The 27,923-nt window shown below is 41.8% G+C and overlaps 1 protein-coding gene across 6 annotated transcripts in view; it reads left to right on the top strand.

Moving 5' to 3' along the window:
- Positions 1–27,923, top strand: part of EHBP1 (EH domain binding protein 1) — a 222,703-nt gene that overhangs the window by 20,805 nt on the left and 173,975 nt on the right. For all 6 annotated transcript variants that reach the window (XM_026080724.1, XM_026080728.1, XM_026080727.1 and 3 more), the window contains exons 3-4: positions 11,725–11,782; positions 23,007–23,102. In XM_026080724.1, coding sequence (XP_025936509.1) covers positions 11,725–11,782; positions 23,007–23,102 — 154 coding nt within the window. The remainder of the gene's footprint in view (positions 1–11,724; positions 11,783–23,006; positions 23,103–27,923) is intronic.

Here is a 27,923-nt window from a genome sequence, read left to right as displayed (position 1 = left end):
GAGGAGCCGGCACAGTTGTGCCCGCTGCAGCCATGCTAAGGACCGCTGCTGCCCTCTCCCTCCGCGGTGGGGGCTGCTCCGAGGGGGGACCCAGCTTCCCGAGGGCTCCACTCGTGGTAGCGTCTGACTTGAGTGAAAGCTACATCAGGCTGTAATAGAAAAAAATATAATGTATGAAGGCTATTTAAAAAAAAAAAAAAAGTGCTGGCTGAAAGATATAATGCATGTTTTCAAAACCAGTTTGAATTCAGCTATCCTGCAGGTTTTTGGTTTTTTTTCTTTAATTGAAATGCATGCTTTAAAACAGAGTGATACTAAATATGAAATTAGTTTCCAGCTTAGCTGATCTCGAGAGAATTAATTACAGTATTTTTCAGGTTACTGTCAGGAATTTTACAAACAGCAGTTATTAGCAAAGTCTGTTTGGTCCTTCCTTGCTGGTGCTTTTTAAAAATATTTATTTATTTTGACCTTGAAATAACAAATGTTTCATCAATTGTATCTGTGAATTAAGTAATTGGAGAATTTCAAAATACTCTTCAATTTTTAAACGCTGGAAGATATATATATTTTTTAATTTCAGAACAGAAATAGGGGTGTCTCAGAGAAGTGTTTTTGCTTTTTGTTTTGTTTACTGTATGCAGCCCTAGTGCTGGCAGGAGGTTTTGCTTGTTCTCTTGGTCTCTTGAGTATCCAGGAGTTAACATGTAATTTTTCTTAGCCAGCGCTTGCTGCGGGATCGGATCCAGGGGTGTGACTCCAAGAGCATTAATTAAAAGGTTCAGTCAGTTTGTTTCTAAAAATTACACAGATTTTTAGACTTGGAATGTATGGTCATAGCGGAGAAGAATTGGTGTTACATACCTAGAAATAAGGGGTGTTGCTTCAGAGATTGATTTCTGTAACGGGAGAGACCTGGTAACTTGTGTGTCAGCAGGCAGCTTGGAAACTGGGGAATGACTTGATTAAACAGCCGGAGCAGGAAGAGGAGGAGTTGTTCCAAATTTGCTGGCTTTGGAACAGCTATTTAGCTGCAAATACTCACCAGTTTCTTCACTTCTTGTGGCCATACCTTCATCTTAAAGCAGCTCTGTTCAATTTCCTATTCGTGAAAGGCCGCCAAGGTGAAATTGGGCCTCTCATATGGGAAAGGTAGTGGCAGTTTCTAATGGCCGGCGTGTTTCTGTGAAATCACATGCCCAAATCTTGTAGCTCTAGCAAGTTTTTCATTTTTAACAAGTGAGAGAATGACAGCTTTAATTTTTAAAACTATTCACATATAGTTTACTGCCGCAGAACTCATCACCTTGGCTTATTCTCATTTTTTTGCATTTTGAATGTCTTGTTAAGCTTGGAGAGGACAAAGTTCACAGAGGCTGATGGGGTTTTTGTTTTATTTAGTGTGGAAGTTTGTTTGGGACCCAAGAACAAATTCTAAGGTTTCTGTTTCTCCTTGGTATTTTGAAGCTGTGACTCATTTTAAGATCTTCAGTAGCTGGTAAGTCACTGTAAGGGTGACATTTTCTCCTTCTGTGTCTCCAAGCTGTGGCAGGAGGCTGTGGTTACGTCCCTTGTTGTCACCGCTGTTGAAGAACAGAAAGGAGGCATGCTCCCCCCTGGAGCTGGGCGCTTTGCTGAAAGCAGGTATCCATAATCCTGCCGTTGGCCTATAACTAAGGCAATGCCAGAATCAGCACTGAGAAAGCAGTTCAAGATCTTATTTTTCAGTGCCCTCCTTCCCATAAAGTGGGTTCACGCTTCTTGACACCATATTTATTATGGCTGTGGTTGAGCACCTGGCAATATTTGCAAAGTTCAATCTCCTGGACAGAGATGGGGAAAAGGAGCTAGCACAGCATGTCACACTTTCATTTCCTCTTTTTTCTTTTTTCTACCCTCCCCCCTGTCATGTTAATTTGCACAAGTAAAAGGAAGCAGATGATAGATGAGAAACCTTTAACTGGGTTGCACACTGTGCATGTGCCACGAGTGCCCATGTCTCAGGATAAATACAGATTAATTTAGGGCTTGGTAAAGTCGTTGTTCAGAAAGCTAGGTGTGAGTTTGCATCACATCAGCCCTTCCACGCTACTCCCTGTATGGACGCCCGCAGCATACTGTAAACCTGCCTCTTGGCTTCCTACATACCGGAACCTGTATTGCACTACACAACATAGGGCTACAATCTTGTATAGGTATGTAAATCAATATCCACCTTTTTCTGTTGACTGCATAAGCAATGTAGTTCTCTAAGCCATGTATCTACAGGAAGTGATGTGAACTTCCTCGTACAGGCAAACCCTAAAAGCTGATGCTGTTCTGCACTTGCTGCCCACTCAGAAATTTTTAGTATGTTCATAGTTTCTGGATATCTTCAAACTATAGAATTTGTTTTGTGTAATCGAAGCCATAGCCTTAAAAAACAAAACAAACAAGAAAACCCTAGGTGTCATTGGGTTTAGAAGGGTGCTTCAAAAGACACGTAGCTCCAGATTTTCTTGTTCCTCCACACACACTAAACTGTAATTTTCTTTAGGATGAGTCCACTGATTGCAAAGAGGATGAGGATGGAGGCATTAATGCACTGTTGCTTTTGAGATATGGTTTGTCCAAGTCATAATGTTGTCATTCTCTGTGAATTGGCACACTGCACTCTAGTCCATGAATAAAAAAAATTATTTCTTGTATCAATCTGTGAATGTGAAACTCATTGCAGCAGTAGGAAGATCAAAGATCATCTACCGCTCTTCTTTAATTGCCCTTAGTAGGCCATGAAGAATCTCTCTTATTTTAGAAAAATTAGAGGAAAAAGATTCTGGTGTGAATATTTCAACTTTCTCAAACTGGTTTTGGTGAAGTGTTCACACTTTTATTCTACAAGAACTACAGAAAAAAAACTTTTTTCTCTGCTGTTTTGAGATTGAAAAACAAAAGTGCCTTTTATTTGATTATTTAAAAAATTGCAAAACGAAATAAGATCTCTTCTGTAATGGTGTCTGATAAAATGAACAATGGTGGGCTAAGGAGTTTCTTGCGTACTTTTTAATACAGAAATATATCGTTTAACGTTGTGGGGGTTTTGATGGGCAAAGTTACATTTGCAGGCAGCATGTCAAGGAGTTCATACTATTTATGCTTTTTAATGCTTATTATGGGAACACATTAACTAGCATTTACATTTGTAGTGATTTGAAATAAGGGATAAAGCATAATAATAGTTTAAGGTATCTTTGCTGATCCATACACAAGATTGTATGGAGGTATCCAGTTTAGCTATAGGCAGGTCAATGGACATGACTAAAATCAAAGGGAGGTTGATGCTGCTTTGTATCTGTCTTACAATTTTCTGACACTGGTGAGTCTGGAATGGATCAGGACCTTGAATTCAAAAGTCCTGGCCCTTTTGCTCAAGGTACTAAAACTGTGTTTTCCTTGGTTCCTGTTACTAATCCACAGTGAACATGGGCATTCATGAAGAGAGAGGCAGAGAACATGGATCATTAGTGTCTAGATAATGAAGCATTAGGATACTGAGGCTAGGTGCATGAAGGTCTGTGTTCTGGGCTTGAGTTTCAGAGCAGACTGATGAACTAGCATTTCACCTTATTCAACCAGCTTCCAAACCAGTGTTAATATGAGGTGAAAATGAGTTTGCTTTCCAACTAGTTTGTATTTATTTCCTTAGCAGTTGGTAGGCCCCAGTCCAGCCAGAAAGAGGAGCAGAATAGCAAGGTTGTTGCAGGTCAGGACCGGGTGGACTGCGCAAACAGGTTTGCGTAGCGGCTGCTCTCACCACAACTAGTTGTGACAAGCGCTGTTCACATGATAGGCAATGCATTGACTCACAGCTGAAAGCTTTTTTTAAAAATGTTGATTCATTATTGTTAAAATATAGAAGATTAAATACTCCAAAAAACAACATAAAACAAAAAATCCGGCATCTGAGAAAGGACTGACTCATTGTAGCCTCCTGTGAACTTTTCACTAAAAAGCAATGCGCTCCATTTTTTCCATTTAAGGTATGTCTGAATAGCTCAGTTAGTATATGCTCCCACTGCCAGTTAGCCTGAGCCCCGACTAGCCAACGACAAAAACCTGACCAGAGTTTAAAGCTTATTGAACTTTTTTTGGCTGGGGAGGTTGGTTTTACAAGTAAGCTTTTAGGTGGGCTTAAGTGGTCACTGTAGTTCTTGTTTTCTGGAGGGTGTTATGTTTGCTGTAGAGTACTGGAAAGTGTTTTGTGGGCTCCGGTGTGGTAGGATGTGCAGTGTAAATGTGGACTAAGCATTTTTGGGCTAAATATCTGCCTATGTGATTGTCTGTGATTGTAGGAGAGTGAGATTAGAGATGCAGTTGGTCCTTGCAGTACAGTGTTCTTGTCTCCTTCTTGGGATGAGCAGGACAAAATTGGGTCATGCAAAGAAAGCTCCTACATGAAGGGAGCTAGAGGTAATTTAAAAAATTCAGGGGCTGGTCAAGTCATCCTCATTTTCAAATGTGTTTACTCATCTGTTCTCTGTCTCCCAACAGCTCTTATTGCAAATGGGAAATTAAAGAAAATAATTTCTGAAGACGAAGGTCAGTTTTTGTAGTCTGCAATGTGAAGTCCCGTCGAAAAAGGCTTTAAGAGAAGTTTATGCTAGATAGTCCTGTCAAGTTTGTTTTGCTCAAGATTCTTTGCTGCAATAACTCTGAAAAATGAGTAGCTGCATCTGTCCTTGTTGCCTGTTCTGAATAATGGATGAACTTGGGCTTTGTTTAATCCAGCTCATTCTGCAAACTTCATTTGTATTTGATTTAAGAAAACCAAGTCATCAGCAGTACATACTACACATTCCGCACTTGGCCTCACAAATAGACATTGTGCAGATTCAGTAGGTCTGACTGCACTTATAAAATAATCATTAGCGTCTCACTTTGTTCCATCTATCTATTTATTTATTTATTATTTTTAAACCTAGCAAAGCCAGACTAGAGCTTCTTATGAAAAGCAGAGCATAATCTTGAGATGTAAAAGTCTCGTAGAGGCCAGTCTGTTTAGATGCAGAGAGATGAAAAGATACTTTAAAGTTCAGCTCACTGTAAAAATCCTAGTCTTTCAGTAGCAATCCTGGTCTTCCCGTAGCCTGTGTCGTCTTGAAAGAATGTTCCAAGACCTCTTGCAGGAAGAAATAAAGGAGATAATGTCTGGAAAACAGAGTGTTTTGAACACTGAGAAATGGGAGTGCTACATCCCTGATGGAAATTAGGGGGAGGTTGGGGGAGAAACCAAAACCCCTTCCTAAAATACAAAGTTTCATCTTGTAACGCACTTGCGATTAACGTGGGTTTTGTCTGCATTGTATTTTGGTTTCTTCTTCATGTGTCTGACTTTGACAGTCAGTGCTGTACCTTCACTTGGTAGGAGGGCTCATGTGGCAAATGCACCAGCACATATTATTGTTTTCACCAGCCTCTCTGGATCTGGTTAAAACACTGGTGAGTGACTTGACTAGACTTCCAGAGTTGTAGTCACCAGTGGAATTTCACTGATAGTGGCCAACAGGAAATTTTGAAGGAAAAAGCTTGGTACAAGGCCCGGGAAAGGCCCTTACTTGAGTAGTTTCTTGGCTAACGGTAATACACTGTGTAGTATAGGTCCTGGAGCAAAAGACTGCACCGCAAAGAGAGGTCTTCAAAATAATTATCTGTAAAATGAGAAAAGGTAATGTTCGGCCCAAATCAATGGTGGTGTAGAACTGATTACATTTATTTTTAAGAAACCGTTAAAGAGCCTTGATAACATTCCAGGAGTAATGTGGAAAACTGTGCTGGTGGGGAGGGAGGATCGATTCTTAATGAAAGCCCAGCACGTCATGCTGGCACGCACAATACGCCCAGAACAAAAGGTGACAATTCTTATCGGAGAAGTACTTTGACTTTACTCCTCACGTAATTATTTTTATCCTTCAATAGGTGCATCTGCATGCTATTGTGCTAACACTGCTGCTTCTCTTGTTAATTATACTCCTTTATGCTTGCTTCACAAGAGTAATCTAGCAGCCTGTAATAATTAATGTAATTCAAATCAAACATAGCAAGAAAAAAAACAAACCGAACCAACCCCCCCCCCAACTCCAGCACTTAGGCAATCAGATGCCAAAACAAATGCACAAGCTGTGCGTGCCTGTGTACATACAAAAAAGGTATCTTGTGCATTACAGCCCCTTAAAGATTGTTGGGGTGATTAAATGCAGTGGTGTCTTGTTAGAAACAAATACTGCTATATTTCTCTCTTTAACCAAAAGATTGTTAGTAATTTGTCCTAAAGCCCCTGGCTTCAGTGGCCTTACATGAAGTTAAATGCATTTGTAATTCTTTCCAACAACCAATTCTAAATATAAGACTTTTATAGTTTTCTGTTATCAAGCATTGTTTGGTAGATGAATACATATCTTTTGCAGTTAATGTTGTCTGCTTCTGCTACAAGATCTACAAAACAAGAGCTAACAGTAGAGTAATACCCTTTATGTACTTTGTTCATGAATTATATTTGGAGAGTTCTGTACTCCAACTGTCATGCCAAGTATTTCCTGGAATGATCAAACCACAACCCCAGAAGACCTTGCATCTTGCACAACCTCCATTTCAATCAGTAATATTTGCTGCATGTAAGGTGATGATCCATTTTTTTCCAGTCTGTGGAATGTTTTTAGTATTTTCTTTAATACATGTGCATATGGAGATGCCTGGTTCCAGTGTGTGTGGTGTGGTGTTTTTGGTTTTTGTTTTGGTTTTGTTTTTTTAAAATCAGTTGTTTTAATGGGAGAGTTGAAGAAACCAAAATAATAGCTCCTGCCCGACAGTAAAAGTAGGCATGGCTTAGAGGTATAGATGTCATGTTAAGTCTGTGTGGGTTTTTTGTTTGTTTTTTTTTTTAGTACCATTTTAGCTAATAGTGTGTAGGGCAGTGATGAAGCTTTTTTCTGAGCCTCAAACTTTGAAATCAGAAAATCTTCCCCCTTTTTTTTTTTTTTGCTGAGTAACTGTAACTTCTCATTTGGAAATAAGTTTGCAACCCTAACTTTCCTTTCTCCAGGAACCGTTTCTTTTTGGGAACCATCCAAAAATGAGTAAGTAACAAATACGAGCGTGTTGGATCCAAGTCCCTGCCTTCAGCACCTGCCCCTGGGTGTGTGTGGTGTCCCATGGCGGCTGGGGCTTTGGCTTTCCTCTCTCTATCTACCTTCCAGGGGCTGCTCTGGGAATACTGCGTGCCAGGATGGAGCGAAACGCAGAGGCAACACCAAATCAGTTGTGTTAGATTTTGGTATGGTATTAAAACCTCCCACAGAAAGGTTGGTGGTGTTGAGTCGTATAGATCCAAGCAGTTACTTAGCATGGAGATGTAACTGTTCAGCTAAAACTCAGGCCAGTCCCATCCCGCCCCCTTGGTGTTAACTGTGTGTTGTTACTCTTTGCCTTAAACATATGGACCTTGCTGAAACTTGAGTGACTATCTAAAAGCTAAAGCACTTAAGTTTTAAAGGACTGAGAGCTGCTGCTCATGAAGCCCAGGATATTAACTTTATTTTTTATAGCTGGCCATTAGTATTTGCTCATCTTGCACCACAGTGGATTTTGTATTTGAAACAATCTGAGTTTACAGAGTAAACTTATAAAAGATACTAAACCTGATCTTCCACCTAATTCTTTGGAAGGGATTTTATTTGCTTTTATTCTTGGTTAATGAGCAGCCTAGCTTTACCATCTGAGGGAGGGGAGAAGCCTGAAGTAGAAAATATTGCTTAAATATTTTAAACAAGCAAACTGAACTATTCGTTTTTGGCTGTTTCCTAGCACTTTGAGTTCACTAGTAACCTTAAATGCAAATTGCCTGTTAAAATGTGAGCTAGTCATCTTCTTTTAGAAGTATTTTTGCATAAAAGAGCAAAGCACAGATTGTAGAAGAGAAGGTTGAATTTGGCTTTATTTGTAAATCACTTCTGTGAAGATATTTTTAGGTTTGTGATTTTCTTGAAGGCAACACCTTAGAAAATTGCTGTTTTTCGTGTTTTTAGTTAAGCATGTGGCATACTTAGAGGGGAAGCTCATCCTTCAGGATATTTTCTTCTCTTCCTTCCTCTCCCCATTCCATTTCTCTAAATTTTCTGTCTCCTATTGTGATGACCATCCTCTTTTTTGTTCTGGGTGTAGGTTGTCATATCCTTTAAGCTGAAGGATCAAAATTTATCCAATACTTAAGAAATAAATATACTTGTGAAGGAGTCAAGGGGAGCCTGCACTCCTCATGCTCTCCCATTGGCATGGCTTGTTCTTCCCAAAGTGAATTGAAAGTTTAGTTTGCTTTTTTCATGTTAGTGTATTTCTTTGTATTCCGGGTAGGGAGAGTTCTACAAAACTGGGAAGTAAAGCCTGTCTTGGCGATAACCGTGTATGTCTGTGTAACACAGACACAGCTCCCACTTGAGAACTACATGATGCACGAGATATCTCTTAACAACCTACGTAAAACAAAGTAAGCAGTGGCATAGTTTAAAATGAAATGGAAGAATTAAAATTAAACTGAAGGTTCGTTATGAGCCTGGGGGACACACCTGCTGGTATCACAGGAGACAGGCTGCCCAGGTCTTACTGCCAGTCTCTCGTTGTTGTCTGTCCAGACAAACTTGGAAGGATTTCTGCATTTGGGGCTTGTCTATGCTTTAAAATTGCTTCGTGCTACTTGAGTTTTTCAGAAGAACTGTGTGGTGTCTATGTATAGCCACCTCTTTTATTCTTTGTTTTCTCTTTTTTGAGATGTGTGGTGTCGCCACATGTGTCTCTTCTCGAGTACCCTATAATGAGCAAGCGTCTGCACGCAGGAATGCAAGTATGGATTTTTTCCCGTTTTGGATCGGCTTGTTTTGGTGCTGACGGTGCTCCTGTGTTACCTCCCTTTGCTGCCCTCCCGTTTGCCTGCGCACATGTGTGACTGCTCTCGGGTCATCCCCACACGTCTGGCCTCCTTGTTGAGATGGAGGGACCCATGCAGCCAGGTGTGCTGCTTCGCTTTTCCAGCCTAGGGCATGTTCCGGCTTGGGGACATAATCCAATGCCATTGTAAGAAAAATCACTCGAGGTGCCAAGATATATAGGACAAAATGAACACAAATATTGGTAGAGGGGCATTGCCACTACCGGAGCTGGAGCTGCAGGAAGGAAAGGGACCTCTGGGAGGATCCCCTTAGCTTCCATCACGGGGTCTGGGAGACTTGGCACACTGCGTGGCTTCTCTTTTGCCTGCTGTCTGCACCAGATGACCGCGCGGTAATCCCTGCTGAGGTGGTGGCACTTGATGAGCGCAGCAAAGTTGGAAGGTTAATTCTGTGTGTGAGTGTTCCTCTCAGGAGACCCTTAGGGAAGGTGCTCTTCAAATCCGTACTGTTAGTAGATCATGAAAATATTGAAGTAAAAGCTTTACATGAAGAATGTGGTTTTTCTCTTGTATATTTATGGTATCTGGTGTTCAGTCACACCTGAGCAGGCCATCTTCATTGCAGGTGTACCATTGCTTTATTTGCGAGGGGAAACAGGGAAGAGACTTGCTACAGAAATACCATGCCTTTTCGGAAGGGAGGGAGTGATCTTGGAGGGAGGGAGCGTCTTTTTCGCCTCAGCCACCAGCACTGTAGATGTGTGGCTTCTTTTTCTCTCTCCCCCCACCCCATTGCTTTTGGCATTATTTTATGCTCAGAGGCAATTTCGGGATCAAATGAGTCAAGATTAAATGAAATTTGGTTCACAAGCTATTTTCTGGAATGAGAATCTGTCAACTTTAAAGTGCAAAGTGAAATAACTTGGGGGGAAAAAATGTTTATTGTAGACACGGATTTGGGTAGCTTTGCTTCAAAGAAATTGCTTGGCGATTTCCCTCCTTCCCTCTCCCGGTGGCACAAACGCAACTTGCATTAAAGTTAATGGGGGGTATGCAGACAAATGAGAACATGACACACTTAATAGCAAGTGAGCAAAGAGCTCTTGAAGTATACCAGGTTGACCTCGCTGCCGAGCAAGATTTTACAGGAAAAGCTGCAAACATTGCTGACTAACAGTTTAGGCCTCCTAAACAAGCCATAAGAGTGAATTTACACAGTTTAAAAATGAGTAGTTTATTTCACTTTCAATTTATCCCAAATAGAAAATGAAGATACTTCTTAAAGGAGTAAGGCACAATGCAGAATAGAAAATGTAACCCAGCACCCTTATTTCCTTCACAGGAGCTGGCCTTTAACTGTGCCCTTCATGGTAACCTTAGTTCTGGTGGGATTTAAATGTAAATTGTAGGTGATATATTAATTTTATTGCAGCCTGCAGAAATTATGAACAGCTCAACAGGAAAGTATATTATATAATAGTCAACACTTGAAGTGAACTCTTGATTGTTGGGTTTTCATTTGAAAAGTGTTAGTTATGAAGTAGATATAATCTCCCTGAGAAGAAATACTGGGATTGTAGTGTGAACATTGCTTTTTAATTCAAAATGCTTGGATGGATTTTATTTAAGTGCGTCCTTTAAGAAATGCTTTGAGTACATCTTATCTTAATTTTTCTTCCCTCTCTCTGTGAAAAACATTTTTCCCATGATTCTTTTAATAGGAAACAGAATTTGTTGTTGGCTTTAGAAACCAAAGGATTCTTGTACTACAATATCTCAAAAAACTTAGCAGCGGTGTTTTTCAGGCAGAGGGTCACAGTTTTAACACTTAAGTGAAGTTGCGAGCTCCATTGAGATTCATTTGCAGATGGATTTTTGGTCAGACTCTCACTAGTGGAAGTTGTGTCAGAAGCCAGGAATGGGAACCCAGACTGGAACAGAGCGTCAGGAGCCCCCAGAAGAAGGGTCAGGGGCTGGAAGTGAGAACAGGAGTGTGGCCATAAGATGGGTATTGATATCATGGGTCCAAAAAAAACCAACCCAAAAAACGGAAGTTACATCAACATCAAAAATCACTTAGGGACAATTGTAGAATTAATAGGACCGCAACTATTAGCAAAGACTTAAAGCTTAAGAAATTCAAGAGAGAATAATTTGTACTGGAAGTGTCCCTTGTTGAGTTTCCCTCTCTTTTCATTGCAAATCCCTAACAGACAATTGTTTGGAGAGCAGCTTTGAATTTTGGCATCCCTGTCTTTCTGAACAGAGCTGAGGAAGCTCCCCCAGAGAGCTCTTGAGGGGTCATGCAGTACTTGCACCTCTTGATGTTTGAGGTAATCAAGTAGAAAAATACTCCTTTGGGGATGAAAAGTTGTTCTGGACATTTTTGTTATCAAAAAGTAAGTGAAATCACCTATTTTCCATGCTATTTATCAGTCCCTTTTCAGTATGTCTGCTTCAAACTAGAGTTTATATTGATGTCCAGATTGCAGAGGTGACCTGTGGGCTGAATCCTGCCCTGTGCTCCACTCAGATACCCTCCTCGCTGTGGGGAGATGCTTGCAGGCTGGGAGAGCAGAATAAGAAGGATGACATTCATGTGCTGACTGGAGGGCAGCATTTTTCTGTAAACACAGTGTTGTTTTTCCTGTTAAATGACTGATCCTGAGAGTGCTTTTTAGATAAGCTATTTTTAAAGATAGTCTATCCACTAAGGATGTCATTATTGTGTTGCAAGGGTTCTAATATAAACTGTATACTTACTGATCCTGTTGTAAATTAAGCTATTTCTTCCTTTTCTTCAACAGGCAGCCAGATAAACTAGTGGTGGTTTGGACAAGAAGAAGTCGAAGAAAATCCTCTAAGGTTAGTTGATTGCTTAATAAGTCCCTGTTTTGCTGAGAAACAGTCAGCTGTTTGAGGGTTGTTTTCTTGACTGTGGGGAGCAGCAGAATAAATGAGAAATCTTAATTGTTTTTCTTAACTCAGTTGAGCCATGAAGTTCCGAATAAGCCGCTCTTAATGTCAATGGAGGCACTTAAAGAACTCTAATTTCAGTGTAGGTATTTGTTTAGTGCAAGTGTGTGATAATCAGTTCAATTTTAGTTATTAATCGCTAGACCTAATTAGAAAGAAGAATCTATTTCACTTCTAGAAGTGTCTTAAATATAATAAAAAAAAAAGTATAAAAGGTATTAAAAATCTGACATCCCTGCAATAGGAATATAAAGTCTGAAAAAGAGGCTGTTTTACAACTAGAAAATACTGGAAATCAAAAAGAATAAAAGCAGGCTCTTTTAGCCCTGTGGTGTATCTTTGAATTAAATTTTAACGTTTTACTCCGACAAACACTGCAAGAAAGCTTATGAATTTGTGTTTTATGGCTAATGACTTGGCAGTCTGAGGAAAGGGAAGCTCGCAGTGAAGTCTGTCCAACATTTGGGCATTAATAATGTCTCTGCCTTGCACGTGTGTTTTGATGGATAAAAGTATGCAAGCAGACGGAGTAACCCTCTCTTCTGTGAGGTTTACCTTACTTTTCTCCCTGCAATAACAAATCTGAAAGCCTGATGAGATTACTGCACCGTTGTTAAATGTTGCTCAGTTTGCCTGCACTGCTGAATCCTGCTGCTCTGATTTTAAGATATGGTTATCCTATGTGACATCTCCTTTGGTTGTGAGGAGAAGGGAAAGGCAGATGGACAGTGTGGTTGTGTGGCTTTGTTTCCATTGAAAATGAAGCTAAGAATGTCTTCAGTTTGCATTGATGTTGAAACAAATGGCAGGCATTTCTGAATGCCTCTGTAATGTCTTCTGTGTAAGAGTCATATTGACTAATGAGAGAGAAAATCTTTTGTCAGTCCTGGCAGTCACTAGTCAGGTGAGTGGCGAGCTGATGCCATGTGTACAGCAGGCAGGTAAAGGCTTTTGAACGCTGTTCACGTCGGGGGATTTCTTCATCACCTTGCGTCCTCTGGTGTAGAGCTGTCCCCTGTCTGTCCAAAAGCTGCCACGTAGAAGTGGGGGAACATGAATGAGCTGGAGAAAAGTGTCCTAACCCCGGGCAGGTTTGCAGAGGGGAAGGAATGTGCGCTGGGTTTCCTCCCTTCCCTGGAGCAGCCTGTTTTAGAGGTCACTTAGCCATACTTGCTCATTCCCTCTCCCCACACCTGCTGCCTTTTACTCTGGTTAGGCTTATGGCATGTAATTTTGTCCAGAAGAGGGAATCTCTGAACTCAGTCTTTGAAATATTAAAGAATTATAAAATTTAAATAGAGATGGTCTAAGGTTTTTTGTTTTGTTTTGTTTTTTTAATGTGTGTAATGCAGAATGGTATTTCCACGAACTCTGGGAAATCAGAGAGAGGGAAAGAACTACTGGTACTCAAGATGCAGAAAATCCTGGGATTATTTTATGTTGAAGGATCTGAATGTTTTGAAAACTTGACAGACAGTTCTTTACCCTACTTGGCAGAGACTTTTATTTTTGTTTTTTTTTACTGGTACCCTCCTCTATAACCATGTCTTTTTTTTTTTTTTAATTGAAATGCATACCTGCTGTATTTTGTCTTTGACATGAGGTCTAAACTATTCTAAGCTGTTTCATCTAAAGCCTGGATGCTGATTGAACCCACTGCAGAACCAAATGCATACTCCATTGTATGTATGCATCCTAACTTCTGCTTTAGGGGATGAATATCCAAAGATATTACCTGGTGAGTAAACAGGAGCGTGAATTTAGTCAAATATGTTTTCCAAGATAACTGCTCCTGTGCATGCCCTTATTCTTCAGCAAAGCTAGTCAGATTATCCCTCTTTCATTGAAAGATAAACTAGCTTGAATTCCCTCAAATTTATGGCACAAAGTAGGAGTGTGTCTAGGCAGTATCTGCTGATGTACGGTAAGTGGCCATTGTGGCTTGCCCTATAATAACTTTTCTATTTTAGTTTTCTTTAATATCTGTACAACAGAGACACAAAAGATGAAAGTAGAACAGTGAATTCAATGCTCACACAAAAACTGTAGCTCTGAAAAACTTGGTGGAAAGCAGGATATTTATCCATGAATGTTGTTTGTTGGGGTTTAGAATATGTTCAGAAACAGAAGCCCTAACCAATGTCCAGTGGGGCTTTGCAAAGCGCTGGGATCCTGCACTGGGCATCGTGGCCACGGTGCCTTAGGTTCCAGTGGCAGCGTTGCATTCAGGTGAGAGGAGTTTCTGACACTGGCTCAGCTTTCGAGCTGAAGGTATTTCAGCCGGACCATAAAATTCTGAAATATGTTGCTCTGCGAGTGTCCGTTCTTTTGGTCTTCAGGCACTAAGTACAACTCTCGGATAAACTCCCAGATTTGCCTGAGACTCAGAAAAGTCTTTAGCTAATTAATTAATTATTGCCTAGTAATATCCCACAAAGGTACTTTAAAGGGTGCTGAGTGGCCCTAAGGCCAGGACTTTAAACAAGGTTTATTTTAAAGCTAAGGTAGTTGATATGATTTGAGTTGTTTGGGTCCAAGACTGTAGATCAATAAATGTTCTCAATCTCTTAGTCATCTTGCCAGTAAAATTCTTTATTGCACGTATTATTTCTTTCATCTAATTACTTTCTTGGAAGCAAGTCAAATGAATATTTCTTCTTATTTTTAACAGACACTGAGCTCAGAGTACCAAGCATTAATACTTTTCTATGTTTTTCAGTTTCTTTGAGAAGGAAGAGAGGGATGAGGTCGTACTGTAAAGATGTTGTAAAGAATTCTTCACAGATGATGAATTCTTTTCTGAACTTTTCAGATAGTTAGGGATAACTAGAGATATCCCTAACAGATAGTTACAGTATTCAAAAATGTAGTCTAACTTTAAAGATGATATAATAGTGCTATGTACATATGGGACTGGCCTGCTTAACAAAAGTAATCTTAAGATGCTTTTGAGCCAAAGGCTGAGTTCTTGATGTCCTTTCAAGCCCTTTTTTCTGTGGTTTTCTGTGATTTTGATGCTGGTGCCTTTGGCCCACATACTTTATTTCTGAGTAAAGCACAAATGGTCCCTTGATTAGAAGAAATCATGAGAAGCATCATGTGCAGGAGTCTGATGAATATTTTAGTTGTTGCTTTGGGAAATGTGGGATAGGGAACTGTAAATATGTTAGATTATAATAAATTTTAAGAATGTTGCAACCAAACAGCAATAGCCATTTTGAAAGAGCATTTAAGTGGTAGTCTGATAGATCAGGACATTAAAGACATGCAGTAGGTACTGACCTTAACGCATATTTTAAATTACTTAAAACTCTATTCTGGGATCCTCTCTCTCTGAGCGAGTCTGATTTTGATGCTTTTAAAGAGGTGTGTGAAGACAAACCGGGTCTGTGTAGTTGGGCATCTTTATCGTGTGTGCCGGGAATTTAGAACAGATGATGATGATCCACAGACTCGCAGAATTACTGAGCCAAGAATGAACTAAACTGAACTTCCATCTTGGAAAAAAAAAAAAAAAACACCAATCTGCTAGGCGTAAATGTTCTTATGTCAGAATTTAGGGTCTGGCCACAACTTTTCAAACCCCGTTTATACAGTTACCAACATCCATAGTTTACAGAAGGTGAACCTTGTAGCAATGGACTTGCTTAACTCTTCAGCACCTGTTACACTGGTAGGTTACCCCCAAGTTTTCAGGCCCTGAGATTTTTGGACTTGCCTTTTTTTTTGAGGGGAGGAGGAATGTCTTTGTTTTCATGTAGAACAAGGGGAAAACGTGTTGTAAAATGTTTGCCTTTATTTTGCTGAGATGCTCGAGCATTTCCAGGCTTTGAACTATAAGAAATTTTATTTTCAAAAGCGATGTTGCCATGATGTCAAGGAGGTACTGTCTGCTATTCCTGTGAACGTATACAGATTCTGGTCAGATTATATGCCTCTGAAGAATCAAATTTGCACTTATTTCGAAGAGCCTGACAGAATTATTCTTCAAAGATCCTTTTTGTACCAAAGCTGAAAAGAAGGTGCCTTTCCTGTGATTTTGGCTTTTTTGCTGCAGCTGTAAGGAAAACTGTTCAAATGCAGGGGAGTAGCAACAGGGGAGCTGGGTACAGGGAAAGGACTTGAGCAGTAGCAGCAGAGCCAACAGAGGTAGAGGGACAGGGACAGAGTAAAAAGGCTCTATATGCATCAGAGTGCATTTTCCCGGAATGGCACCGAGACATCCTGAGATTCGTCATCTCCTTTTACTGCGTAAGAAATGACTTATTCATTGGGCAAAATGTGCGTCTGCTCTGTCTTGAGTGGATAGCGCACAGGTAGGATAATATCAGGCTGTTACTGAACCAGACTCAAGGCTTCCCTGCCTGGGGAGGGGAAGGGAAAGTGGTACCGCTGTTCCTCATACTCTGGGAGTATCCGGTGCCCTTGTACATGCCAGCTGACCCTGTGTCAGCAACAGCAGCCAGCCCAGCTTCTCAAGGATGTGGCACAAGTAAATGGGCAATTGGGCCACCTGTTTTGCTGTTCTTGGCAATTTGTTGTTGCCTTTGGTAGCTACTTCGTTCATTGCCTAGTGCCAGCCCTGCCTGCTTCTTCGTCGACTTGAGTTACAGAGCATGTGTTGTGAATCCAACATTGGATGACTACCTGGGACCAACGCAGTTCAGTGATGGCACTTCTGGGGCTTCTTGGCTTATTATTAAAACAAGGAAATCACGCAGGCGAAAGATCTTAAGGTTGCAAAGGCAAGCACTCAAAATTAGATGAGTCATTTTAATGGTTGCTGCATACCCTTTTAGGTATTGCAGCAAGGCGACTGCAGATTGCTTTGGCCTGACGTTCCCACCCTGTTAAGCAGACAGTGGTGAGGGAGGACATGAGGACTGAGCAGTGGGCGAATCTGAATCTGCTCCTGTAATGAGGAAGGGGGAAGGTGTGTGTTAAAGGAGGTATAGGGCATGAAAGAAAGACCGCCTCACTGTGATGTGGTAACATGGTGCCTTGGGGGATTGTATTTTGTTCCATCCTCATCCACAAAGTTCCTGACTGAGACTATATAGAGTATTAAAGATCGATTTGATGTATTTCCATTTAATGGGTGTCTAGCACATGGTGGCTGACCTGCAGCAGTGTTGAGCAATCAGCGTTGCAGTTGAAGTCAAAGAAATCTGTGCTCTGGAAAACAAAACAAAAACTTGTTTCATGCTTAATACCTAAGAGGTCAAGACTTAGCTGATTTAAACAGACCATCCAAAATTAGTGGAGAAGAGACTGGCTATTCTTTCTCTGCTTGTAAATTGGGGACCGTGATGCTCTCCTGTTGCCCAGGGATGCTGTACGCTTAAATTTTGGTGACATTCTGAAGTGCAGTGACTAAAAGTGGATGTCCTGGAAAACTATGAGGAAAATAATTATGCATGCAGTTTCTTATTTTTTTAAGAAGTCCAGTAAATAAGGCCAGAAACTGAATGATGAGAAAGGGAAATTAAATTGCTGCTCCCTATCTGAGCATCATCTATCCTGGGCAGTGAGTAAGGCAAGGGTCTGGAGAAAAAAATAGCATGAATCATGAATTTAAGGAATGTGTTATGAATGTGTATGTGTCAAATTAACTTTGAACAGCTAGCTTAATGCTAAAGAACCTGTTTCCTAAGGACCAGTTTCAGCTCCCTTTCCAAATTTAGTAGTCTGTGTAGCTTTTTAGCAGTAATACATAGGCACATCATTACACATGTAACACATGTATGCTCATGAAGTGAAGAAATTCCTGGGAAGGCTTGTGGGAATTTGCCCGTTTCCTCATCCACTTTTGGTGGAGGCGGACAGCAGTGGGGTGCGTGACAGCCTCCCAGCGTCTTCAGGGCTTTGAGCTCTCCTCTTCAGCACACGCTGGTCTTTCTGCATTGGGTGCCAGGGCGGGAGTGAGATGGGGAATGTTGTTCTGGTGCCCGACCCCTTTACCCGAAAGGCCAAACAGAGATTTCAAGATGATCATGGGGGTGCAACCTGCAGTATGGAGTAGGGTCTGTAATTTGTCTCCTCCCTCTGTGACGCTGAGCTGTGGTACAGAAGAGGAAGCCATCCATCCACAAACTGCCTGTTGAGGTTTTCTTTGGTGGGGGGGAATGGGCAGCTTTTCCCAGTCCACCCCTTACAGCGGGTCTGTTAGCAGCTGGCTCGTGCTGACCTTGGCTGGCCCTAGGTGGTGTGCAGCTCTGGTGGGACTCGCCACGTAGAGCAAATGAGAGCGATGCTCTCAGAGGTAGCGGACGAGGGACGTGGCTGCTGGCTGTCAGCTCCTCCTCTTCTGTTCATTTATTCTTTCATGTTTTCTCTCTTGCTGTTGGAGTGTTCTGCCTGGGTAACGCTGTGAAGGAGAGGGACGTGCCTTACAGCTGAGCTGCCCTAAGCTCTTGCTTGGCTCGTGTGCCCTGGACAGCTGACCGCAGAGACAAGCCACAGAGCTGTTCATACCTTTTCTTGTGTCCTCCCATGCTGATCATTTGGCAGTTGGCAAAACTTTTATCAGGGAAAGAAAAGCAGCAGCTCAGACTTCATTGGCTCACAGCAAAGCCGCTCCTGGAGCTGCAGGCGAGGAGCAATGGTAGGGCTGAATCTGACTTTTGTTTTTTTTAACAATATTGAGGACTTGGCTGTAGGGGAACACATTTTTGATTCATAAATATAAGCTGTTTAATAACTTTCAGCAGGCTAAAATATTAAGGTCAACCCTAGGACCTTGCAGGAAACAACTTGCAATTATACTGGACTACGGAAAGAGATGAAGGGGGGATGAAGCAGGTAGATGAGTAACATAAAGCATTTCTTAAGGTAGGCTCTTGGAATAATTTAATATTTTTGCCTTTGAAAGGTTAGGAAAGAGATTCCTGTAGACACATGGAAAACTGTAAGCAGCAGTGAGCAGAGCTGGTCATGATGTGAATGGCATATGCTCCAGGTCCTGCAATCGCCTGCACTGTGCTACATGTGCGAGTTGGGGACGTGCTCTTCCTAGTGCGCTCTGGTTAGCTGGTTTGTCTGCATCCCTCTTTCTTCCTGAAGACCTTCCCTGAGGAACAGCTGCTGGTGGTATTTATTGCCTTCATCTGTGAAGCCAAAGTTCTGGGTCTGGGACTGTCTTCAACTTTGTCTTTCATTTAGATTTAAAGTATTGTTCTATTTATGTTCCATAATCTGGTATCTGAGCAGTAACTGTAAGTAAGGATGATCTTCAATTTATTTTGTGTTTTGTTTTTTTTTCCCCCAGGAATTGGAAAAGATTTTTTTGGTATAGGTTTAGTGTGTTGTTTGTTTGTTTGTTTTGTTTGTTTTCCTGTCCCCCCCCCCCCGGTAAGAGGATGTCACAGGGCGGCTTATACGTAACTGTTTATACCTTCTCTTGTATTCCATGGAGCTGATGGTAGCTGGTCTTTAAATTCTTAATTTGGAGCTTTTCTTCTCCACAGTGTTTATGAAATTACCTAGTTTGTTTTAAGTTTCGTGGCGATGTCTCTGTTTCTTAGAAAGCTGTGCAAGGGCATCAGCTTCTCCGGGGCCTCTGTTAATTGCCGTTTTCCAAATTTGTCTGCAGAGAGTGGGAGGCCGTTTGATACGGTCCAGGTCAGCCTGCGGTGGGTAATTAATCATCTGTTTTGTGCCACAGTTATCTAGTATGTTGGACGGTGTCATTCGTGTTCCCAGTTCTAGTCTATTTATAGGATATTTTAGTGACCCCTTCTGTAGCTCCTGTTTCCATATTTATAATATCTTTCACACTACATCTTTTCCTCCTTTTCCAGTGGGGAGAAAAGGGAGCAGTTGCTTTTCTGCTTGAAATGTAGCAGAGCGTTTCCACCCCTCTGTCCCCCTCTACCCTCCGCCCCCTATCTAGCCCCCTCCAGGCTGTGGCTCTCTCCCCGAGGTGCCTGCGGGTCGAGGGGGAAGGACTGACTGTGAGCCGGGTAGCTGCTGCTGGCGGTCGCAGTTACTTGACCCCTTCTGTTCCCGAGGCTCTAGCGAGAGACGTGAAGCAAGGAAATGGCTGGTGAAGAGCAGTGGGAGATGAGGAAAAGTGGGTCTGGAAGGTGCAACCCAATGGGAAATAGAGGGGAGAATTAGGGTTGAGACATACTGCTTGGTACTGCTCAATTACTGGCTTTTTCTGAACCTGAATAAAAACTGCCTTTCTCAAAATGGGGACTAGAAATATTGGCAGCTTGCATCAGTGGCCCGATCTGCTTTAAATACTGAAGCAAAGGCTTATATTTCAGTTAGTATAGGCCAGATTTGCCCTCAAACTGCAGCACAGGGGTCTCAGATATGAGAACTATCGTATTATTGTAACACTCTCCATGTTAACTTTAAATTGTCTTTGAGTTGTTAAGCCTTTCTCTGTCTTGCCCCCCTGCACACATTTTTTTCCCCACCTTCCCTTCCTCCCTCTCAACAACCCAGGCACCTAGTTTTGATGTTATCTTTATCTGTCGGGCTGTTTTTGTGGTACAGTGTTTCTTTTTCAAAGCCAAAGGAGGCTTTAATAACGTTCAGCTGATTGCAGAGCAGCTTTGCTTTAAAAGCTCCTTAGCTAGGACTTGCAGTCTCCTAGTTGTTGCTTTCAGTGACGTGCCTGTTGAATTACGGTAACGGAAACTTGTTCACTTACATGTATGTGTGTATACGCATACTTATGTGTGTATATGGGTACCTATATGGGATTCTTCTTTTTCATTGTGTCTCACTAACTGCCCTGCTAGGAGACGAGGCTGATGAAGTTCTTGTATTCAAACTTTGACTGCATCAGTGAGGGCTTGTCTTCTAGTTTTTTATAAACAGAACAAGTGATCTTTAGCCGAGCAGTCCTGGACCTTAATGACCAGTATGGTCAAACCTTTATCAGCCCAAACTGAAAGAATAGCAAAGGTCCCAGACATGCCATAAGTTCCCGTGAATTTTGTGAAAATTGGTATCTGGAAAGAGAATGAAGATCTAAATTTGTGCCCCTGTGGAGGAGGAGTTGTCTTTTAATTCTGTCCTCTTCCAAGCTGCTGCGTGAGCACAGGCTGGCCGGCTGGTGAGCATGGGTGTAGCTCTGGATCACTGCCTTAAATCCTGCTGAATATCCTGGTCGGACAAGTGGAGAGTAATGTGGGGGACTGCAGGGCCTGCGGGAGGGAGGGAGGTGCAGGCTGCAGCTGTGGGTATGGCAACAACTGTTGTCGGTTGTGCTGCTCGCAAAACATCCTTTTTGGACAAAACGTACTTACAGAGTAAAACTCTGAACAGCATTTTGTGCCCAGTTATTCAAAAATGCCTGCCTTAGAATCATGAGATTGGGTTGAAATTCATGGAATTATAAATTATAGGTAACACAGTTCTCTCTAGTTGCTCATTTTTCTCCCCTTTCTTCATCTGCCCAAAGTTGCATTTGTTAAGTTTACTCCACAAGTGTGAAGAGCGGAAACTACTGAAATTTCTAATCTAACTGGGAGAGCTCTAACTGGGAGAAGAACACCAAAGACTGTGAAAACTTGTGTTAAAATCACAAGAGTTGCTGATATCGAGCAAGAAAATAAAAATAGCAACATGGAAAAGTGTACTCTGTGTGTGTGTAGATAGATAGATACATAGCTGTGGAGGTAGGGCTTTTTTCTCTGACGGTTACATAGGCTGAATTCTACTAATAGCTTCTCCATTCCTTACCTTCACCCTCTTCCCAAATCTTCTGCCTCTGCCTTTTGCATCCTTCCTTTCTTGCCCCTGCTGCTTTAGCAGTTACAGTCACCTTTAGTTAATCCGCAGGACTCTGCTTTGCGTGGCTTGTGGGATTAGAGAGAGGAGCGAGTCTGTGTGCAGGGCCTGTGACGCTGCAGGCTCTGGTGGCCCACGACGGGTAGGGCTCGAATGCAGGAGGTCTTGTGCAGGCAGCAGGCCTGTGCAATGGGGCTGTCAAGTATGAACCTGGCCTCTAGAATACACGCTGCCTACAGTAGACAGAGCAGTTGAGAATTATTGCCTTTATGTGATCGAACAGGACTGTTTCACCGTCTGTGTCTTTCCCACTTTGGTATAGTAAATTCGCATTTGAAGTTGCCCAGATAACCTTAGGGTAACCAAGATGCAAATTCTACTAACCTTATTATAGCAATAATTTGTTCTAATAGGGAATTTTAATCTGGAGTTCTGAGTGTTGAACAGGACTGCGATGAACAGAGTGATACCCTAGAATTAGGGGGGAAAAAAAAGCCCACTTAATTGGCTTCAGATAACAGCAGGTAGATTATACATTTTTTTCCTAATGAAAACTTCAACAAATTTTTAATAACACCCATGCTGCTCAGCAATCACTTGTGCATCAGCTTCCCTCCCTCATTTCTGTCTTACAGCATCACAAAAAGGATTAAGCTAAGCTTGAAAAAAAGCATATTTGTTCCAAAATAGAAATGCTCACACATGGTGTTTTTCAGGACTAGCTGTTACAATTTAAATACAGACCATCCATCCATCCAGATTGATATTCAAAGATAGGCAAGTTCTCAGGGACTTTTACTGTGTTCTGTCATGATCTTTTCTAGTTGTAGATACCGCAACATACTAATTCTTAAGAGTTTAAATGGTTTAGTAGCATTTAATCTGTACTCTAAATTGTTGTTTTATTTTTTCTTAACTAGAGCAAAAAGACATTTTTATTTAAGTCTGCAAATGGCTATGCCTGCACAATGTGCTTGTAGTCATCAAATTTTCTTTAAATGAAAGCATTCCCTCGTCTGGATAAAAACAAAATAAAGCTCAGCTTGTTACGGAAGCGCTGTCCTTCCTCGTGGCTTTCAGTTCTGCAGCGTTCTGTGTGTCCTGATCTGCACTAGGTACTTAGAGACCAGAATGCAGGAGCTTGCAAGGGATGGTTTTAGTTCAGTGGAAAAACTCCTGCTAATGATCTGAGTTTCCTTACTCACATTCTTAATGATGTCTTTTATAGGGTTCAGCAGAGTCATGTATTTAGGACAGCAGTCTTTTTGGCGTCAGAAACTGTTGCATCTACCTACACTGGTCCCATGGGAGTTGAGTCAGCACTTCTACGTTGGTGCTAAGACAACTGTTTCTTTTCTTCTTCTAGGCTCATAGCTGGCAGCCTGGAATCAAAAACCCATACCGCGGGGTGGTGGTATGGCCCGTTCCTGAAAATGTGGAAATCACCGTGACGCTTTTTAAGGTATGTTTGTAAAGCATAATCTTAATTCTGTATGTAACATATGAATAACGCTGCCTGGAAACTTCAAATTACATTTATAAAGGCCTAATCTTGCTGATTTTATTAACTCATGAACTTCACAGCCTTAGGTCCAGAGCATAAATCCCAGAGAGAATTGTGGTCTGGGCCATGCCAGAGCTGCTCTTGTAGTTTAAGTAACACTCTGGTATATCTCATTGAGTTGATTTATGGCTGGTCATTTGCATAGTGTTTAGTACATGTGTAAGTGTTCGCTGGACAGAGGTCTAATTCAGCATGGGTTATAGTCTAGTTTGTTTTCCTTAAATACTATAAGCCAGGAGAAGTCAAAACACAGCTGTTCCTAGACTGGTTTATTGAGTTGCAGTGCAGTGACAGTGTTTCTTATGCTATTGACTATGAAACAGAATCCAGCTTTTAATTTCGTAGCATTTACTATGTCACACAAACATCACAGCCTTAGGAGCGGATGTGGAATGATTGAGTAGGGCAGACAATTTTAAGATTTTGTGTGGGAGTTCTAGGAAATGTATTTTTTTATTAAAAAAAAAAGTCTCATCTTGCTTCCTGTGAAGTAGGGAGAGAAGATGGTGGTTGTGCTAGGACTTACTACTCGATTATCATTGGGCAAAGTCCTTTCTGCGTACAGATAAGCAACACAGCTTTGCATATACGATAGCGTGGGAGATTACCCAGGAGGCTGAGCAAGACTTCTGGGACTTTCATGCCCTTAGTTCTTTCTGGTTTTTACACTGCTGTCTCCAGCTACATTCTAGCTGTTCTTACTTATAAATTGTACCTTTTACAACTTAGGGCAACAGTAACATAATTTTTTTCTGATTAGTGATTTTTATATTTCTTTGCTTTTGGGGCTCCCCTGGATAACTGCTTAGAAGGGGCTCCTAGTTAGCCTTAGAATGAGAATTTATTACTTGGTTCATTAAGCATAAAAAGGGGGTTTCTCTCTTATGTGCTTTTTTTTTTTTTTTTTTGTTCTTGGGATGGCCAATGGAGTGAAACATCCTGGGTTGCCAGTGATGCTAATTATCATAAATTTGTCTCTCAGCAAGCACGTTTTCTTCAACTGGGGTTCAAAAGTTCACTAGCAAAAATTGTTTGCCTTTGCATGCTTCAAGGGCCTCTACTTGAATTAAGAAGTTTGACACCATTATGTGACTACATTGCATATCTATACAAACTGAATATGGTTATGTAACATGTGAGATGTTATTTAATATTTCTAACTTTTAAACTGAAGCAGGAATGTACCTAATTCTTGAAGGCATATACAATAGTATGTTGTGTGAAGAGCTATCGATCAAGTTTTTTGGCTGCAATTCTGTGATGCAATGACTTTGGAGGTAAAAGGTCTCCCATCTTCTCCTGCCATCCCACATTCATTTTCATTTCGAGCTGCACCACTTCAGGGGTGTATTTTGTAGCATAGCCTCGGAAACTCGTAGCTCTGCCACTGCAGTGAGCTGACCTGCAGCGTGGGGGCTGGAACAAGAGAACGATGGGAGAGAAGGGCCTCTGGAGCCAGTGCTTGGTGTTACTACACCCCTAATTTTACCCAGCGCTGTGACTCTGCAGACAGATCTGTTCTTGGGTCCTCTCCCTTCTCTTGCCTCTTCCCCAAATGAGTCTGTCCCTGTGCTGCCCCTTGCATGGCTTGACTGGGGAGGAGAGGGAGGAGCGTGACTCGCCCCAGCGGCTGGGCTTTCTGGGAGCAGCGCGTACTGATCTCCGGAGACCCAGCAAAAGCTTTTATAATTAGAGTATTGAGATCAAGCAAAGAAGCGTCATGCTCCCAGGCAGCCCTTACATAAATCTGCTCTAATCGAGCCTCTGGCTCCTCCGACAAGAGTGCCTGTAAAAGTGACCAAAATCGCCTTTTTCTTTCCAAGGGTGTGCAGGCGTAGTACAGAGCAGGCCTTTCTGAACAAGCCAGCTTATATACCAGCAGCGCTACGTCTGCGTGAGAAGAGCACTCTGCCTGGATGAGTTAGCTTTGAATGGCGTATTATTACAGGCAGAATATGGTGTCAGTGCAGTTTCTGCCGTGCCTGGCAGTCTGAATGAATGAGTTGGCTCACTGCTGCGGCGGCGGCGGCGCTTCAGCTGTGGCCCAGAGTCTGGCCTAACGCTGGGAGAGCTGGCGTTTGTCGCTGGGGCGTCTGGCTGAGAGGGTCGGAAGGAGCCAGCTGTGTTTTGCACACCTTGTGGGCTGGCAGTCAGTGCCCGAGTGGAAAGGGAGGTGTGTAATAGCACACTGCAGCAGCCTTTCGAGGAGCTGGCTTACAAGACAGTTATTTATATCCTTGCCTCCTCTGGCAGGAGGGAGGCTAAAACAGTTAAAGCTGTAAAGCTCAGGAAGGAGACGGCTCACTTTGCAGTTGTGTAAAAGCAGAGGGTCCTTTAGGAACGGCTCGCTGTGAAGGAGAGTGCCGGCCCAACCAACGCTTGACGCTTCGGAATAAGTACGCTTAAGGTGGCCCTGTTGTTCAACAAACGCTAATTGTCCTCCTTCGTTACAACTGCAAATCTTGGGCAAGCTGCTGGCTTTGCGTCCACAGAGGCAGAGCCTAGTGATGGGAGCAGGTCGCTGTGACAGAGCTTTGTAAGAATCAAAGATAACAAATTAGCACTGTGGTGCTGTTTGAAATAGAAGTGTAGGGGAGGGGAAGAGCAGGCTCCAAAATAGACAGCTACGTGTTTTGGGAAACGATTCACACAGTAGTGGCTCTGCGTTTGTAAGTGGCTGTTGAAATGTGTTGCTGGTAGCACTAGGAGATAAGTCACGGTTTCAAGTACTGATGAGAATGTGAAGAATATCCTCTTCAGTAGTCACCAGCGGACACTTGAAAACTGGCTAGTAAAGTGCCTATGATCAGTCAACGGACTGGATGGTTTGCATTATCTGTGTGTCCCTATTTTGGGTCTTAGCCTTTTTCCAGCAGTGTATCTGCCGTTCTGAAGCAAGCAGAACTGAGCATTGAGGGGAGTGTGACTCTCCTCTAGGGAACTTTCATTTCAAATAAAAAATCTTTTCACATAATTCTGGGTTGCTGGTAAAACTTTATAATGCTCTGAAGTCTTTTAAGGAAAAGCATCAAGTGGGAATATAAACCGATTCATCCGCCCTTGTAGTTCCTGTCCATCTAGCTAGTTAAAGTGCTAATTAAATAAAAAGTTCCAGCTGTTCTGAAAGTTTCACTTCGTTCCTTGCCCTGTTTTACATTTATGTGTCATTATGTCCTTGAATTCTTGACCAAAATGGGAAGAAAGAAGTACTGTGAAACAATAAACCTATTGTGCGTCTTAAGTCCGTGATTTGTGGTGCTTTCATAGAAAGATCCACAAATGCCGGAAAAGCTAGCTGAATTCACATTTTTCACTGTTTCCATGGTTGCACTCCAGAAGTTCATTTTTAGAGTCCATACATAAGCAAGGCTTAACTGTCATATATGAGAGCCTGTGTATTTGTATGTGGTTTTTCTGTGCAAACACATACATATATCAATTGGGAGAGATTTTAAATGAGAAATTTTCAGTGTCAAGTAAGCCTAGGGCTTTTAGCGAAGCTAAGTGAATATGTCCATTGTGCTATAAGGATTTAAATTGCAACATCATTATTGTCTAGCTTAAACTGAACTTCTGAAGCAGAGATGTTTACTCATTTGGGGTAGGCATGGACTTTGCTTCGTTGTATTACAGAAAACACTCTATTTGTCAGTAATACACGTGGTTTATCATACTAGTTTACAATTGCAGCAAAAGGGAAAGATTACTAGCTCTTCATTCCAAAGTTTGAAAAAAGATTTTTTTTCCCAAAAAGGCATATGCTTTTAAGCACAGAAAAATAAATGCTTTGAGTAAAATAAGAAAAAAAAAATCATAAAAAGGGACTTGCGTTGTTGAAAGTACTCCCATCCCTGTATACCTCTCTGAACAAATCCCGTATCATCTCGCTTGTAAGCCTGAGTCAAGTAACGTGTTTTGATTACGATGCTGGCCGTGCCCTACTCACCATGCACTAGCAGGGTTTGCCTGGTTTTGAGGTGTTACTGTTGACTTTCTCTCTGGAGTTTAAGTTGAGGCTGGGGGAAGGTGTTTTACTGAACAACATCATCATGAGAACCTGCAGTCCAGGTTTTTACCAGGCGAGTAGTAAGTTGGGGGCAGCCGTTGGCAAGTTTTGCACTGTTACTGAAGCGCCACCTTTCTCTGCCCTCTGAGGGGGTGGTGTGTCTTGGGGCTCTTGGTCTTTGAGGACTGTTGCTGTACAGCTCACCTTCCCCCAGTTTTACACTGGGCGTAGGGCAGCAGGAGGAGGAAGAAGTAGGCCAGCGGTGAGGCAGAAGGACAAATGTATTTGGGGGCATTCTGTAACTCTGGCTTTCTTTGAGGTCGAATATATCTATAAAAATAAGGACAACTGACTAATATGCATGTCATCCTTCCCAGATCCAAAGTTATTCTCATAAGCAGGGTGTAAGACGTGTGATATGTCTTCCAGATGTGAAATAGCGTAGTGTAGAGCCCCCTGGTCTCTAGTGATCTTGACCACACAGGACAAAGCCATTTTTTGACTCATGTACGGTAGTACAGGAAATAATTGCCAAAAGGTAATTCCTTTGTACTAATCATCCAAATCTATCTCATGGCAAAAGCCGATTCACATTCTTGCGGTACATGGGGTTTTGGTTTTTTGTTTTTTTTACCATGAAGTCGATAGGTTTATTATACACTATGCTCAAATCTGTGTAATTTACCTTACCATAGAGTAGCATACGCTAGCGT

Source organism: Apteryx rowi, unplaced genomic scaffold (genome assembly GCF_003343035.1).
Source record: "Apteryx rowi isolate R43461 unplaced genomic scaffold, aptRow1 scaffold_53, whole genome shotgun sequence".
In the NCBI taxonomy this organism is placed as follows: Eukaryota; Metazoa; Chordata; class Aves; order Apterygiformes; family Apterygidae; genus Apteryx; species Apteryx rowi.
The sequence above is the reverse complement of the archived record's forward strand: the minus strand, read 5'-3'. Positions and strand labels throughout refer to the sequence as shown.